The sequence below is a fragment of the Zootoca vivipara genome, chromosome 5 (genome assembly GCF_965207765.1).
Source record: "Zootoca vivipara chromosome 5, rZooViv2.hap1.1, whole genome shotgun sequence".
NCBI lineage: Eukaryota > Metazoa > Chordata > Lepidosauria > Squamata > Lacertidae > Zootoca > Zootoca vivipara.
Window position 1 is genome coordinate 941634 of NC_142588.1, and position 18216 is coordinate 959849.

At 46.7% G+C, this 18216-nt stretch overlaps 1 protein-coding gene across 7 annotated transcripts in view; it reads right to left on the minus strand.

The window, feature by feature from the left end:
• The window catches only part of SHISAL1 (shisa like 1), a 100299-nt gene extending 84829 nt beyond the window's left edge, over window positions 1-15470 (minus strand). For 2 of the 7 annotated variants that reach the window (XM_035137631.3, XM_035137626.3), the window contains exons 1-2: window positions 14908-15286; window positions 10302-10470 (exon numbers count right to left, since the gene is read on the minus strand). In XM_035137631.3, the coding sequence (XP_034993522.2) occupies window positions 10302-10340 (39 nt within the window). In that variant the 5' untranslated portion in view covers window positions 10341-10470; window positions 14908-15286. Of the gene's footprint in view, window positions 1-10301; window positions 10471-14317 lie in introns of those variants that run through there. The other 5 variants (XM_035137630.3, XM_035137632.3, XM_088669925.1 and 2 more) reach the window with 5 other exon arrangements.
• Window positions 15471-18216: the final 2746 nt, after the last annotated feature.

Below are 18216 nucleotides of genomic sequence, written 5' to 3' on the forward strand. Positions count from 1 at the left end.
ATAAAAGTTTGTGGGAAATTACATGCAATTGCATGCAATTTGCAATTCAGCACTAGAATTTGTTCCTGATTTTGCCTAAGGCTTCAGCAAATTGCCAGAGGAATTTGAAAGACAAAAGGGGGGGGGTGTTGTTGTTGTTTTTTTGTTTTTTAGAAGTGGAAGTTAGCAGGGAAAGATGAGAGGCAGTAGAGAATTCAGATTTAATACCTTCCTGAATGTTTTGGAAAGCATTGGAAATGAAGAAACTAATTGCTGAAAATAATAATAATAATAATAATTTATTATTTATACCCCGCCCATCTGGCCGGGTTCCCCCAGCCACTCTGGGCGGCTTCCAACAAAACAGAAATTCTAAAATACAGAAATCCATCAAACATTAAAATACAGAGATCCATCAAACATTAAAAGCTTCCCTAAACAGGGCTGCCTTGAGATGCCTTCTAAAGGTCTGGTAATTGTTGTTCTCTTTGACCTCTAGTGGGAGGGCATTCCACAGGGTGGGAGCCACTACCGAAAAGGCCCTCTGCCTGGTTCCCTGTAACTTGGCTTCTCGTAGTGAGGGAACCGCCAGAAGGCCCTCGGAGCTGGACCTCAGTGTCCGGGCAGAACGATGACTAGAAAACATTTCTACATTGCAGTAATGATGTTAAAGGTAAAGGTCAAGGGACCCCTGACCATTGGGTCCAGTCGTGAACAACTCTGGGGTTGCGGCGCTCATCTCTTGTTATTGGCCCAGGGAGCCGGCATACAGCTTCCAGGCCATGTGGCCAGCATGACAAAGCCGCTTCTGGTGAACCAGAGCAGCACACGGAAATGCTGTTTACCTTCCTATTTATCTACTTGACTTTGATGTGCTTTGAACTGCTAGGTTGGCAGGAGCTGGGACCGAGCAATGAGAGCTCACCCCGTCGTGGGGATTCGAACCGCCGACCTTCTGATCGGCAAGCCCAAGCGGCACAGTGGTTTAACCCACAGCGCCACCCGCGTCCCTTTAAGGCAAATGTAATGATGTTACATTTGCCTTAAAGAGCCATCTCACATGTTACACTGGAGTGCAGCCAGAGGGCAGTTGCCAGTCTAACCTCTAAACCAGGCACCCCCAAACTTCGGCCCTCCAGATGTTTTGGACTACAATTCCCATCATCCCTGACCACTGGTCCTGTTAGCTAAGGATCATGGGAGTTGTAGGCCAAAACATCTGGAGGGCCGCAGTTAGGGGATGCCTGCTCTAAACTGTCCTTTCTCAACCTTGGGTCCCCTGATATTGTTGGGGGGGATGACCACGACTGAGCAGCTGGCAATATTAGATGAGGCATTATTAAAAATTCAGTGTCATAAACTCCCATGATCCCTAACTAGCTGGACCAGTGGTCAGGGATGATGAGAGTTGTAGTCCAACAGCTGGAGACCCAAGATTGAGAAAGGCTGCAGTCTCAATAATGCCACTTACATCATACACATTTCCAAACAAGTGTTTGCACACTTGCACATTTTAGGCATACAACCACATTTTAAGGAGCTAACTTATGAAGCAGCCCAAAACGAATAAGCAAGTGATTTAAGAACCTTGCCACACAGGCAAGCAAGGTTTGGACTAATAAAGAATTCTGTTCTCCTAGAACAAGCAGAGCTGTTTATTTCTGCTCATCTTCCATCCCCTTTAGCAGCTAATTTTCTCTAGGGGCTGGTAGGGGGAGGGGGAGGGAAAATTAGGTGTTAAAGGAGAGGGAAGATAAGTGGGAATAAACAACTCTGACTGCCTCTGGAAAGGCTTTCAGAATTCTCAATGGAGTCTGGCTTGCACACGGCTATTTTGGATGAGATGAGAGCAATGTGGAGCCAGACTCTGATACGTTCAGTCAAGACGACCCTATTTATCACTCATCAGAAGAGCTGAAAGAAAAGCAGAAAGACTAAATAATAGCAACTGCCCCATCTCATAACAGGTTTGTACAGAGATAACTGTGTGCACGAGAGAGAAAGAGATTTTGAGTTTTTATTTTTTATAAAAAGTCTGCAGATGACAATTCAACAGACTCCTATACCTCTCTTTTAATGATATATAATAGTTTTGTTCAGTTTCTGTTAATTGGTTCTCATGGGAAACTTACAGATTCTTGCTTCATACAATTATCTCAAGGCAGTGTCAATTTACTCTTAGCAGAAAGCCAAGGTCTGCCTGGCCTGGAAACTACTCTCTGATTGGTTAATGACCAGCACTGAACTCTGTTATCTAGGAATGCTAGCACAGTTGTTTCTTGTTGAGTGTTAGGAGTAGGAGTGCTGCGTATGGTTGGAGAGAGAGAGAGAGACAGAGAGGATTTATTTTGCTTTGCTTTGTATGCAGAAACTGTGCTGCTTTTATTTTCTTTTAATAAATCCTGTAAATAGTTATTCTGCGTCTAGCCGACTAGTCATTTCCACCTCAACTAGCTTCTGCACTGTGCAGGAAAACTCTGCTACGTTTGGGCTAAAGCCACTAGAGCTATGCCTGACACTTCAAAATTCTAAGAAGTTTGGGGCATGACCTACAATCTTGCTGTGTTGATAAGAGCAAGGCCATCCGAAGGAGCCCTGGGAGAACCTGAGCTATACCAGGAAACCAAACTCCTCCAGGGTCTGATTGTTTACTTCATTGATGGCATTGCTATCTCACCTTTTCTCCAAAGAGCACATGGCTCACTTCCTCCCCATTTCATCCTCACAGCAACCCTGTGAGGTAGGCTAGGCTGAGAGACGGACAGGCCCAAGGTCACTCAAGGACTTTCATAGCTCTCACCCCATATCTACCTAACCAGCCCCTGCGATCATCATCTGATCTTCATGTGCCCCCTCCATGAGAGGTCTGGAGTGTGGCAGCATGAGAACAGGCCTTTTTTGTGCCGGCTCCCCACTTGTGAAAGGCTCCCCCCAGGGAGGCTCACCTGGCACCTTTTCTTCCTGGACTTTGGCTAATTAGAATCATAGAATCATAGAGTTGGAAGAGACCACAAGGGCCATCCAGTCCAAACCCCTGCCAAGCAGGAAACACCATCAAAGCATTCTTGACATAGGGCTGTCAAGCCTCTGCTTAAAGACCTCCAAAGAAGGAGACTCCACCACACTCCTTGGTAGCAAATTCCACTGCCGAACAGCTCTTACTGTCAGGAAGTTCTTCCTAATGTTTAGGTGGAATCTTCTTTCTTGAAGTTTGAATCCATTGCTCCGTGTCTGCTTTTCTGGAGCAGCAATTAAACAATCTATGGCCATTTAAACGGGGTGGGGGGTGGTTTTTGTGTGTTACAATGGTGGGTATTTTTTCTTTTCTATGTTGCAAACTGTCTTGTGATCCTCAGGTGAAGGTTGGAATAGAAATTTAATAAATAATATTTTTTTAAAAAAATAGCTGAGCAGCAAGATGAGCTTCCCAGTCCGAAACTCTAACCACACCCCACACTGGCACAGCTATGACATCCAGGAAGTGGCAGAGCCAGAACTTCCAGCAGCATTGGCCATCTTTGCAAACCAACTTGAGAGCCCTTTCCAGTGAATTCATTAGGACTATCAGTTCAAAAGCACATCAAAGTGCAAGTAGATAAATAGGGACCGCTCCGGCGGAAAGGTAAACGTTGTTTCCGTGTGCTGCTCTGGTTCACCAGAAGCAGCTTTGTCATGCTGGCCACATGACCCGGAAGCTGTCTGCGGACAAACGCTGGCTCCCTCGGCCTATAGAGCGAGATGACTGCCGCAACCCCAGAGTCAGACACGACTGGACCTGATGGTCAGGGGTACCTTTACCTTTACCTTTTTATTATGAGTGTAAGCTCTTATAAATCAGCATATTTTGTTTACTCTTTGCATAGTTCTTTTATCAAAATTGGAGAATGCTGATTAAAAAGAATTGTTTGAGTGGGGGCTTTGCTTGTGATAAGGCAGGGGATTTGATGAATAACCAGGACCCCCCCATCCCTTTTAAATTATGGTTTATTTCATGCACCCACCACCTTGATTGAAAAGTTCTGAACCTGTTTTAAACATGATTTTTTTAAAAAAAAAAAGTTTGGAAAGCATTGTTTCTTTATATGCCACCCTTCAATAATAAAATATTTCCGAGTGCTTTACAAATAAATCAATAAATTATAGAATAAAATGCACAGCAAGCATAACTACTTTTTTAACATAAAGGTGATCATGACACCAATCATCATTTGAACATTTGGCTTCCCCTCCTCTATTACAATTTTTTTTGGGGGGGCACCTCCAAAAGGGGGTGGAAGGAAAGCAAATGCAGTAAGGCAGGGATACCCAACTGGGTACCCCTCCAGAGATTGTTGGGCTCCCCCTCTCAACAGACCCAACCTTTGCGCTACAGGGATAGATAGATAGATAGATAGATAGATAGATAGATAGATAGATAGATAGCTGCTTTATACCAAGCCATTAGTCCATCTAGCTTGGCACTAACTACATTAACTGGCAGCAGATCTCAAGAATTTCTGGCAAGGGTCTACCTTGTGATGCCAGGGACTGAACTTGGGGCCTTCTGCATAGGAAGCAGATGTTATACCACTTGCATGTTCTCCCTCTTTCCTGGGCCAGAGAAGGCTGGAGGCAATCATATTAGATTTCAAACTGTCAGGGGGACTCCCTACAGGGAGCCAGCGATAGCATCAGCAGCGGGTCAGGATGGAGAGATGAGGACTGGAGCGGTATAGAGGGAGGGCTCCGAGATGCTGCTGAGCCCTTGCACCGACTCAGACGGCCAGTAGAGGAAGGAAGGCTACGCTACGCAGCGGAGTCACAGCAACGTCCAAGCCAACAAAGGGGAGAGGGGACGCAGCCCCTTCCGGCGCTCAATTTGAGGCGTGCGCCCAGACGTAGGGCGAAGGGGAGGCGTTTCGGGGTTCCCAAGCTCTTATGTTGGACCAGAAACCGGAAGGCGGTATTGCCAGATTCTGGGAGCGACTAGGCAGTCACATTTTCTGATGTCTCTGCGCTGTAAATAAAACTCTTAAAGACAGAGCGGACTGGGGCATCTTTACTCGGGAGTAGCCGCAACAATCCCCTGACACAAACCAAATTCTGATCCTGTTGACTTCTGGCATGTTTAAACTATGGTTTGAGAACAAGCCAGGATCTGAAGCCATGGTTTGGTGCTGGCTTGTTCTCCCTAACTTTAGTTGAAACAGGCGATGGGGCTCAGAGTTCAGATGTCATGGTGAACCATGGTGGGGTTTTTTTTAAGTGGAAGCTTTCAATCTCCTTTTCTGATGTAGGGAGTGTCAGGGTGTTTGAGCCTGAAGTTCACATATACGTAGGTAAGCCAAAGTTCCCTGTTTGTTTGAAATGGGCCAATGTGAGACGCTAGCAAAGATCAGCACTATTAGAAGCTTGCATAATCCTGTACGGATTCATTGCATTTTGGATCTCATTTGAGAGTATGAATGAGCTTTGAGGGTCAATTACAAAACACCCCCAAGGCATTTTTGAAGTAATACATTATGTTTGTGGTATTGACAGTTCTAGTGCAGTTGGACAAATGGGTCTTTCCTCTTGCAACACCAGCAAAAAAAAAGAAAGGAAAAGAAAAAGATTTAGTGGGGAGAGATGGGGGAGGGGCGGGAACTACTCTGCTTCTCAAGAGGGTTGCAGGTGCCAGTGCCGAATACTTGCTGCACAGAGTAAGCCCCCTTCCTATTGCTTTGCAGAGGACTTATACAAAACCAGCAAAAGCTCATGATGTGACACATAATGGGGAAAATTCACCTGAAAATGTCTATATGTCAAGGGTGCTATTAATGAAATAATGAAAGAAGCAGCTTCTAAGCCAGGTGCACATGAAATGTGTGTTTTATTTGGCCCAGCACCCTTTTAGGGAAGAATGGAGCACTATGAAAAATGAAATTCTATATATGCATCTGAATAATTTCAGTAAAAGAACTCTGAAAAACACACCTCAAATCATTGTGATTCTAAACAACAAGAAACCTATAGAATGGAACAAACTTCAAAGAAAAAAATAGTATTAACAAGAAAATTCAAAGCATTTACATCCAGAAGTTGGTCCTTCTATTTGCAGTAGAGTTTACTCCCAGGTAAATGTGCATATGATTGCAACCTAAACTAGAATGTACAGGGCAATCCTGTACTTTTAGAAGACATCTGAAGGCAGCCCTGTTTAGGGAAGTTTTAAATGTTCAATAGATTATTGTATTTTAATATTTTGTTGGAAGCCGCCCAGAGTGACTGGGGAAACCCAGCCAGATGGGCAGGGTATAAATAATAAATTATTATTATTATCCTAAACATGTCTACTTAGGAGGCAGAATTCAATGACACTCTTGGGCAAATGGGGTTAGGATTGCAGCCTTTGCTCTGTGTTTGTGTCATTTGTTCACCATTTGTTACATAACATGGGTTTCTGTTATCACTAAAATTATTCAAGTGGACATTTTTCAAAGCGTAGGGTTCCTGATGAAGAAGAGTCTTTGGTAGAAATGCTTTGGGTCCTAATGAACTACAGATTCCTAGAGTACTTTAGAGGACAACGCTTTTTGTCATTTGTGTACATCGTGCCTTCTCTCTTGCAGGCTGCTGCGAAAACACAGAAAGAGCTAGAAAAAGAGATAATAGTGTATGCCTAAATTCCACATCGAGTCTTTCCTCAATTAGCAAACATTTTCCCAGGAAAAGCCAGCTGAGATGTTCACAGGCTCCAGGTGTTAATTTATTACCCATCCCTCTGGCCCCTGGCCATGCCCAAGGCTTCATGCACTACTTAATTACCTAATGAAACTTTCCAGCCAGCTGACCAAAGCACATCTGGGGCTTAAGGTGAGGACACTACATAACAGAAATGAATAAGGTGGCATGGCCAACCAACAACCCCCTCCCCCGCTAAACACACACAGGCACACCACACCAGCAGGATTTAAAGCATTTTTCTTCCAGGCTTTGCAAGAAGGAAGGTTTTTCTTTTGCTCCTACCTGAAAGCCAAATACCTTTTGTAATGTAAATTAACATTTTAATTGCTTTTATATCACAATGCAATTATGTTCTGAAAAGTAATTCCGTGCAAACAACAACCTCACTTGTCTAATGATTTCATTAGCAAATTTGCTCCATTTAGAAATCCAAAAGATATATTTTCTTTGGTGCCATTACTGTACTTTAAGCTTCACTAAAGCCTGCAACTCTCAAGCCACTCAAGGACAATAAACTTCGACTGTTTTGGAGTGGAAAGAGGTTGACTGCTTGACAAACCACAGACATTTTATATCCATGCAAAGTGGTCGTAAGAGCATCTTCACAGATCACTTGCAAATGTATGAATGTTCTATGAATACGCATGGCCAAAAGCAGAAGGGAGTACTTTTTAAAACTGATTTTAAATACAAGCCAAGGCAGAGTTTGCATGAGACTCACCTATGTCATGCCATAATCCCTTCTACCAATAAGGCAATGAAACTTTCATAGTCCAAACTCACACATGAAACTACAGAAAGACAACAACAAACCATGGTTTATTTTTCCAACAAAGATGCTGGGCCAGGTCTGCATATACTGCTAAATCATTTATGAATGAAGATTTTTTTTAAATAAACAAAACAAAAACCATGGTATAATGTTACATCTGAATCAGGCCATTTACCAGAAGAGAAATAGGTGGAATTGGTGGGGTGTGGGGCCTTCAGAGCCACAATACACCATCAACAACAAAGGTGTGTGTACAGGCAAGCTATGAAATCTGTTCAGCAGCAAGGAACTTTTTTGAACTCATATGGATGTTTGGTTTAACTTGCATCAGTCCTCCGATTATTTCAACTATAGTCACAGACTCAAGGGGTCCAAAAGAGATTTGCTAGAAATGAGTTGTCAAGTACACCAATCTCAGTTCACTATGCATACACTCAGTCCCATTCTGAACTCTCCACTGTGGTTTGGTAAGCCACACTGCAGAATTCAAGCCTCACAATTCACCCCAAGAACTGACATATTGCCTTCACTGCATGTTTGGATGAACCCGAGTTTACTGGAAGAGTAAGGAAGGAATACTGCAAACTTTAATGTACAGTAGACCCAACTGATCCTATCTGGGCAGATCATGACCAGGATTGGATAGGAGTTCTGAATCCACATTCAAGTGGATTTCCTTTTGTTTCTAAATTTCCTTTTTTAAAATCTCCAGGGAAGTCTTGATGGTTTCTTGAAGCCATGTGTTTTGAACAGAGCAGAGGAGCAAGTCACCCCAGAAGCAATGGGACTTGGCGATGTTCTGCAACTGTCAGAGGAAACTCTACAGCAAAAACACAGCTCCCTCCATGTAAACACTGGATCCATATGGAAATGGGATGGAGCAGATTTAGTGCCACACCCTTGTAGAACTGGACTGGACATGAATGGTTTTGACACTTAAGTACACTGGGTTACTACATTTTTCACCTCCTCCTCTGCCTTTAACATCAGCGTGATATCAAAATCAAATGTGTAAAGCTTTTCCTGGCAGAGAGATTTGTAGAGGAAACTTACACCCACAGAATGCATGTGCGTCAAGCTTCTATTAAAAAGCCACAGCAGCAACATCAGGAAAGGAAAAGGCAACCCTAATTTCTACCTCATTATACATTTAGCTGTCAGTGATACCCTAGGTCAGGCATCCCCAAACTTCGGCCCTCCAGATGTTTTGGACTACAATTCCCATCTTTCCCGACCACTGGTCCTGTTAGCTAGGGATCATGGGAGTTGTAGGCCAAAACATCTGGAGGGCCGCAGTTTGGGGATGCCTGCCCTAGGTGTTATACAGAACACCGAAGGCAAGATCATTGAAGATAATCTGGAAGTCATGATAACTAAACAGAACCCCACCCTGTTTCATTTTACGCCTAAATGCCAACTGCAGGCAATGGCCATCCCTCTTCATGAGCTGCTGGTGGCCTTCCAGAGGCAGGTGGCTGACCTCTGCTAGAAAGATTAATCTTGGCTGATCCAGCAAGGCTATTCTTGAGCCTGTGTGGTGTAGTGGTAAGAATGTCAGACTAGGACCTGGAAGACCATGGGTCAAAATCCCTACTCAGCCACAAAGTTCAATGGGTCAGTGGCCTTCTCGCAACCTAATTTGGTGCAAGGGTAAAATGGGGAAGCAGGGTGGGGCAGAAACAAGGCCTTCCATGTCAGAATGGACACTGAGAGAATATGCTTGTCTGAATCCCCACAAGGAATTGAGAGATACAAGCAAATGCGTTCTTTTCCTCAGTTGCAAATCCACCCTGTTCCACACATCCACTCTGTCATTCAACTGCAAAGTCAGGCAAAAATCAAATGTGTCCATTTAAGTTCTTTAATAGCACTCAGGACTCCCCAATTCAGTTAACCGTAGCTGCCAAGTCTCGGTTAGAAAAATACAGGATCAGCAGCGCCGGTACTGGAAGTCGCTTCTACGCATGTCCAGACATGCGTAGACGCAACTTCCGGTGCGGCGCTGCCCGATTTCCGGTGCCAAGACATGGGCAGAGCGGCACCGGAAGATATCCGGGGGAATTACGGGATATTTCGCCATTCTGGATGACAGCAGGAAACGGCTTTAAAAACGGGGGTTTCCCGGGGAAAACGGGAGACTTGGCAGCTATGCATTGCCACCATCTACAAGTGATGTTCTGCCCAATTTTTTGAAGTTCCCCTCTCCCTTCTGCTAGTGCTGGAGAAGACCATTCCCCACCCTGCCTAGCCCAAATAGTGCCCCACAGTGCCCTCCAGGTAGACTCAGGTGCAAATTCATAGGTGTCCTAGTCCAGCCCTTCACTTTCACCATCCCTACTCTAAGGTGCACACCAGAGCAAATGGCAAACAGCCAAAAAGTTTTTTTAATCTCTCTTCTCAACTTTGTGCAAGATCACTAAACAGCTGAACACATTTTCATTTCACCCACACGGATTGAAATGCCGGCAAGTTCACCCTAACCTTTCTTCTCTCTACACAGGTGGAAGGAAAAAAGATACACAGGAGGTGTGTCAAGAGACAGGAAGGGACATTTGCTTTTAAGCAGGATAATAACGGTCATCCATTCTTCTGTGCAACTATGAATACTGAGCCTAGCCAGAATGATAACCAGAACAATCTTAGGGGTCACATCGTCATGGAAACAAGTTTCCACAAATGAGCTCTCCAAGAAACCAGTGATTAAAATCGGCAAACATTGACTCATAACACGAATGTACAAGGAGCAGTCAAAAAATGTTTTAAACATTGCAAACAGGCATGCTAACCTTTCCCCTATAATAATAATAACAATAATAACAATAACAATAATAATACAGCAACATACCTGGCTCACTTCCTTGTTTTTTAGTTTCTTCAGCTGCATGCTCTCCCCACACCCAAGAATGAGGCAGGTAAACTGACACCAGAAGATTCCTAGGACAGCTGGAAAACCGACGTCCAGAAATACAGAACAAATCTTCTCCAGCGCCTTGTTTTCTACTCAGTGGTTCTTTCTAACAGAAGAAAAGAGACACTCCTTATCTATTTCTGATTGAGGCAACGCTGCCAAAATTTGTTTTAGCACCAGAACATACATACTCTGTTCTCCTTGACATTTTCTTCCCTGTTTTAAACTTAGGCCACTTCCAGATTGTTGCCAGTTTGCAAGTGGGATGCAATCATACTGAGGTTGTGTAATTAAAGTAGATTTGTTCACTCTTGTGCACAACAAACCTACTTCTAAAAAGGGACAGGAGTTTTTTGCAGTAAGGAAAGCAAATGGAAATCCTCTGTAAAGTGTGATATAGCAATTGTTTGATACAACACTATATAACCTTGCTGCAAACACATCAGAATAAATGCTCAATAGACAGATCTGGAAGCAATGCCCTGGAGGAAGAAATAGGTGGAGAAAAACCTCTCTTATATCAGATGTTCAATTCTTCTGCCATACTTTTCAATCATCCCATTGAAGTTACTATTAGCCTCACAGTAGAAAACACGCTGTTTTATGCAGCAGAGTTAACAGCAGCTTGAAAGTAGATTGCGGTCAAGGCATGGAGACAAGGGTTGAACTCTCCATATCACTACTCTAATCAAGTAGTGAGCCCTCACAACTCACAAGCAAAAGCCTCTACCAAATCTAATCAGAAGCGACAACAAAGACAGATCTGGTACCATAAACACTGAAATCAAAGCATTTTCAAATCCAAGTCTTATTGAAACTGGCTATCAGGTGAAGCCACGAAGAAATTTTACATCCAACAATGAGCCAGCAAATTTGCTGTCTCAGTTTTGAATGCACAGCAGTCTGCAAGGTTAAAAGTGAGGTATATTCCACAGAGTCCTCCAGGAGGGAAGGAGAAACTGGTACCGTATCTGGTAGCAATATCCCAGTTAAGAAAGTTGGCTAGAGGACCACAGCATGGCAACCATCAGGTAGAGAGAATCCTGGACTTGGAATCTTCAAAAACCCGCCGAGTCGGAAGCATGAACAGAAGTACAATCCAATGCATGTTCAATCTGACTCAAGTCTCACTATGTTGAATGTGGCTTACTTCATGATCATTGTATTTTGGAAGGCAGTCTGGGTAACCATGATATTTCAGCCTAACCTCCACTGAGAGTGAAGGTTACCCATCTTCCTGTTCTCGTATATGACTCACCTCCCCATACAGCTGTGAATCCAATTAGATGTGATGTGGCACCTTAGAATAATCTTTTTCCTTGGGGGGAAGGAGTCCTGGGGGGGTCAGGACCATTTGTGTCAGAGCTTCAGTGAATAGGAAAGGGGTACACCCTCCCCTATACAACACTGCCCTGATCCAAGTCGGGGGCCCCATCCAAGGCCCCCTCCCCCACAAAAAAACCTATTAGCCATGGAAGGGAAACTTTAAGGGATTTATGATGCCAGGGTGCTGAATGTGGATCTCCCCCATCTCATCTGCTGCTCCAGAGAAGCGGACACGGAGCAATGGATTCAAACTTCAAGAAAGAAGATTCCACCTAAACATTAGGAAGAACTTCCTGACAGTAAGAGCTGTTCGGCAGTGGAATTTGCTACCAAGGAGTGTGGTGGAGTCTCCTTCTTTGGAGGTCTTTAAGCAGAGGCTTGACAGGCATATGTCAAGAATGCTTTGATGGTATTTCCTGCTTGGCAGGGGGTTGGACTGGATAGCCCTTGTGGTCTCTTCCAACTCTACGATTCTATGATTCTATTCTATGATTCATCTACTTTTTGAGCTCCCTTTCCCATCTCTTATTTACTGTCTCTCTTCCTCATCTCCACCACCACTTCCCCCCAAAGCCAGAGGTGCTCTCTTAGAGAAAACAAACACATGAAATGATTAAAATAAAATGTTCCAGGATGTTTCTACTCAACAAAACAAGGTGAAATTGTTTGATTGGGATTTAAAAAATCAAACAAAACACCCCAGCCATCTCTCTCAGAAGTGTTGTATTATTTTATAAATGGAGAGGAGCCAGTGCGTACTGTATACATAATGGAGAGTGATATTGATGTCAACTAGTGATCAGGAAAACCAAAAGGTTGACCTGGCTTCCAAAACATCACAGGACCACCTCACTGTAAAAACATCATTTCCTCCAGCCTTCACCAACCCTGGCATAATTTGGACTACAGCTTCTCCCAGCCTCAGCTACCACATTTGTGAGGTCCAAAACACCTACAGGGTACCAGGCTGGCAAAGCCCAATCTACCTGATATTACCCTGGCAGAAGGACACAGTGCCCAGGCTCCCAGGATCCTTCCTAGCCTTCTTACTTCAAAGGAAGGGCAAGCAGGCAGGGTGTTATCCAACTGCCCAGCTAAGAGGTGAACCAATCTCCCACTGTGCACACTGTGCCCCAATGAGCACAAAGGCACAAAGACAAACGTTGCCATTTGCAACCATGAACCCAAATCCTCCTCCCTTCCTCAGTTGCAATGGGAACATTTATTTCCAATCTTTAATTTGAAGCGCATTCAAGATGCATGGTCGTCTCACACAATTCAAATAACTTTGACACCCAATGCCCAGCTTTCCTCCCCCTGTGGCCCCAGCTGTTTGGGGCTGATGGGAGTTGTAGGACAAGCCATCTGGGAGGCCACAGGGTGAGGATGACTGCTGCTTGTGACTGGGTTGAGGTTGTTGTACCCTACCCCACAAACTGCCTGCCCCAAACAAAACTTCTGGCTAAGGGCAGGGCTGTCCCAAGACATTTTGGTACCTTAGGTGGAACCCAAAACGGCACCACCCTCCCCGCCAGGGAAGAAGGGGAGACTGAAGATCTATGTCGTGATCCGCTGCCCCGTGGGTCCTGCCTCCTGAAGCAGTTGTTTCACCTTACCTAATGGGCATTCTTAATTATCCATTCTTAAGGAAACTAGCCCTGAGTGCTCACTGGAAGGACAGATCGTGAAGCCGAGGCTCCAATACTTCGGCCACCTCATGAGAAGAGAAAGACTCCCTGGAAAAGACCCTGATGTTGGGAAAGATTGAGGGCACAAGGAGAAGGGGACGACATGGTTGGACAGTGTTCTGGAAGCTACGAACATGAGTTTGACCAAACTGCAGGAGGCAGTGGAAGACAGGAGTGCCTGGCATGCTCTGGTCCATGGGGTCACGAAGAGTCGGACATGACTAAACAACAACAATGGGCAGGCAGGCCCTGCCTTAGGGGCCAGCCCAGTTTCCAAAGAGGCTGCCTCCCTCGCAATCCCCTTTTCGCCCGCTAGTCCAGCTGTTCGCCCTCTCCGTCCTCCGACTTGTGCCCCACACCCCGCCACGCAAAACCAATTGGGCCGCCTTCTGGCCAGGGAAACTTCGCCCTCGCGTCGAACAGCATCGCAACCTCCCCGATCTTTTTTTTTTTTTGCGGGGGGGGGGCGGCCTGGTCTCGAGGGGGGTCCCGCGCTCCTCTCGGGTGCAACCTGCTTCGGGGTCGAAGCGGGGTCGCTCGCTTCCAGCCCTCGTGAACCCGAAGCGCCGTCTCCCCAGCGAGGGTTGGCGCACGCATAGGAACGCACGGGACCTGCGGAGAGGATCTCCCTGCGCCCAGGGCGCGCGCGCTTGGTGTGTTGTTGTTGTTGCTTAAAAAAAAGACGGCGAGCGATCCAGAACCAGAGGCCAGAAAGAGGCAAGCCATTCTTGCGCGGAGTTAAGTTGGATTCAGTTGCTTCCGTTTGCCAACCAGAGCAGCAAACTCACCGGGAACTGGAGCGTGGTGAAGAGCCAAGCAAAGCGAGAATCGCGCCGTGGGCGCCCGTTTGGGGAAGGTTTGCATTGGAGGACCGCGCACCTGAACAGGTGACGCTTGGAAGACACCCCTCGCGATGCTGGCGTTACAGGAGTAACTTACTTGTTTCCAGCCTGATCCTTCCTTGGAAGCGAGTCCCATCGAGGTCGATCGGCTTCCTCGGAGGAGACGGCACCGCTCTGCGCGCTTGCCCCGGAGCGAGTCCATGCGGGTCTCAAGCCAGACTTTACTTCCGAGTAAACCCGCCCAAGTGCGCCGAGAAGTAAAAGGTATGCCCACGATCGATAGCTTCGAAGGAGGAGGAGGCCGGGAGCGTGGAGAAAAGCCGCCTGGGGAGAGCTGCGCTCTCGACCGGGCATCGGAGCCCACGGCAGCCCACGGCGCCCGGAGGAGCTCGCTCAGTCACCGCGCGGCACCCTCTGCGCCCACCGCTTCCGCGCAAGGGACGTAGGAGCCGCGGAAAGGACCCGCGCCAGAGGGTGGGACGGCAGCGCCCGAAGTTGGCCGCCTGGCTGGGAAGCGCGGTCGCCTAGGCTCCGGAGAGCGCCGGAGACCCCTTTGGAGAAGCGACTCGATCGGCTCCTTTCCCTCGGAAGCGAGCTCCGGAGAGCAGCTTCCAGGTGCCTCGGGACCTCGGGGACGGGGAGGAAAAAGAAGAGGGAGAACGGGTCGCCAAGGGGCGCCTCACTCACCTGCGAGGCGAGCAGGTCCCCACGGGGAATCGGCGCCGGCGGAGGCGGCTGGAGCCGAGAGCGCCATCGCCCTGGGAAGCGCCAGGCGCCGAGCTGGGCGCCCTCCTTCCTCGCTTGCCGTCTTCCTGGGGGCTGCTTTTTCCTGGGGCGGCGGATCAGGGAGCGCCCCACATCCTCGCTGGGCGAAGGCTGCGCTTCTTCCCCGCTCCTCCGCCTCGCTGTGCTCCGGATCCAGGGGGAAAGAGGAGGGCGGCGGCGGCGAAGAGCAGGCAGGCTCTCTGGCGCCTGCTCGCAGGTCGACCCCGCCGGCGCGCTTAAGAAGCGGCGGAGGGGGCGCAGCCGCGCCGCCCGCCTTGCTCAGGGCTGCCGAGGCACGAGCAGCTCCTCCCCGCGGGGCGAGGTCAGCTCCGCGCCCGGCCGGCCGGCGAGCCAAGTCGGAAGCCAACTTGCGGGGGAGGGAGCTGAACTCAATGGGGCGCCAAGCAGCGGGCGGCGTCACTGGGTGGGGAATCCGCCTGGCGGAATTCCGCGGGATCCGTTTCCGAGGAAGCGCAGGCAGGATTGGGCTGCGACTCTCGCTGCGCTCCCAGCTTGTTTACTCGCGAGCAAACCCCACTGCCTTCAATGGGACGCGCTGTCTACTAGCAAGTATTGCTTCTTCTAAGTAGCAAGTCCCACCGAGAACTCATGTTGGGCTTTCCAGTGGCCTCTGGTTTTCTGGGCTGTTGCAAAAGCCCTACAGTCACATACTCATTCCCAAGCAGGTGTGGTCGAAAGTTGCTGTTTCATAGAATCCTCTCCTAGACAAAAGAGCACCGAAGAGGCCATTGGGTAGCCTTTGCTTTCCTTGTATCCCTTAGAATTAGGCTACATCTGATTACTTCTTTGAAAACAGTTCTCATAAGACATGATGTCACACTTCAGATAGATGGATGGATGGATGGATGGATGGATGGATGGACAGACAGATAGATACACATAAATTATATTGCCTGTTTTATGGCCTGGTTTGCAAAGTTAATTATAATTGCACTTGCCAAAGAAACAATATGAGAGGCCAACTGAAACAGGAAGACAGGACGTGAGTTTCCATGTGGGTTTTGGAAAAATGACAAGCTCTTAGTTCACTTAATTCCAACAACAATGGTTCCAGACACTTTACAGTGTCATAGCAAGCCTTGACATGGGGTGTGATTCTCTTCCCCCTCCCCCTAATATTACTCTGGTTTTTTAAAACAAACATACAAACAATGGTTAATGGTAAATATTTCAGATGAAGTCATTCCTTTTAAATTAATGTTTTTTTAAAAAAAATTACTAAATCACCAGGATAAATCCCATTTTAGAAGCCTTACATTTAGAGCATAAAACCCTTGTTTTCAAGACTTGTTTCCCTCCCCCATTTCCTCCAAGGAGCTCAAGACAGCTTGGGGGAGGGGAACCTGTGACCTGTAACCCTCAAGATGGTTGAACTACAACTCTCTTCATCTTCCTCTATGTCCACTGGCCATGCTGGTTGGGGCTGATGGGAGCTGTAATTCAGCAACACCTGGAGGGCCACCACTGGCATTTAGTGTGCCTACTCCCATTATATTCTTGCAACAGTCTTCTGAACAAGGTTTGTCTGACAAAGAGTGACTGAGTTTCATAGCTGAGTGGGTACCTGAAGTTGGCACTTCCCAGTCCTAGTCGGATGTCCCAACCGGCTTGTGTGTCTAGTTTTACATGTAAGGCAAGCACTCTTAAGTGTGGCTTTGATTTTGCATATGGATGGTATTATATTGCCATCCTTATACTGCATTGTATGTCATGGCCTAGGTGTTCAAATTAAAGAAAGGCAGGGAGAAGCCCACTTCCTTCTCAAATCACAAGCACCCTGTCAGAAGGAGCAGGAAAGTCACGGAGGCAGACAAAGAAGGCATCTGAGGCTGCCCCCCAAAAGGTAAAGGGACCCCTGACCATTAGATCCAGTTGTGGACAACTCTGGGGTTGTGGCGCTCGTCTCACTTTACTGGCCGAGGGAGCCGGCATACAGCTTCCAGGTCATGTGGCCAGCATGACTAAGCCGCTTCTGGCGAACCAGCGCAGCGCACAGAAACGCCATTTACCTTCCTGCCAGAGCAGTACCTATTTATCTACTTGCACTTTGTGCTTTCGAACTGCTAGGTTAGCAGGAGAGGCTGCCCCTATTCTGAGCTTAATTGTTCTCACTTTACCACCTTACCTTACCAGGTTACAGGACTATCTACCGCTTCCATGTGGCTGGTTTCATTTGTTTTGGTGAATCTATTCGGGTTATTATTATTATTATTAAATGTTATAAGCTGCTTAGATTATTCTTGTTGAAAAGCGGGGTGGCAATCAAACAAGTTGTAGTGATACTGTAGTTTGCAGAGAACTCCTTACAAACTCTGATCCCCCATTAAAAGTTGATGCAGGAAAAGTGGTAGCTTTTTCTTTTGTTTTCTTTTTAGGACCAATGAAATATCACAAAGTAGCCTGTAAGCTTTTTCGTTCATTAGAAAATTGCTTCAGGCCAGATGTTAAGGCAAAATTTAAAAAGGTGCAAGGAGGATTAGAGCAGAAGATGGTACACTTTAGGAGTGCTTTTCAAACATGCAGTCTTCAGAAAACACGAGTCACATCATCTGCTGTGGAACCCCCAGGTTCTTACCCTGGGACTCTAGCAAATTCAGTTCATGTGGGGCTCAAGGTGTCACCATTGTCCTGTATAAACTGAGAATTTGCCCAGGAAGGAACCCCAAACCCCTGTATCTCCATAAGGCATGACAGGGAGTGCAAGCATGCTGAATAATCTGTCTTTCTGAGAAGCTTTCCTACCATTATTAGTTTTCTCATTTAACCCCTAAGCTTCTGAGGAACTTCAGGGTTTCCCCTAGAACATAAAAGCCATGTTTCTAAGGGAAGGAATACCTGTTGCAGGGTATCAACCTGGCTGAAAGGAACCTGGCTGAAAGGAAACAAATCGCTAATCGAGGCTACGTTACTATGGTAAAGGAGAAGAGCCTGGATTTTTGTCTGTGGCACCATATCACCAAACAGGCCTCAATTAGTGCCTGAAGCGAACCTAGCAAATGCGAAAACCATTTGTTCTGAGGATACGGCAAAGACTCTGAATAGCATCTCCTAGGAGCAGAATGACGCAAGCAGCCGTTTCTGGTGTCAACACTGCCAGCCAGCAGCCTATGCTTAGGGGCAGGTTAATATGAAACGAAACGAGATTGCAGCAAGCTACTCTGTACTAGTCCATAGGCTAGGGGGGGGGGTATAAATGTGACCAGTTAATTT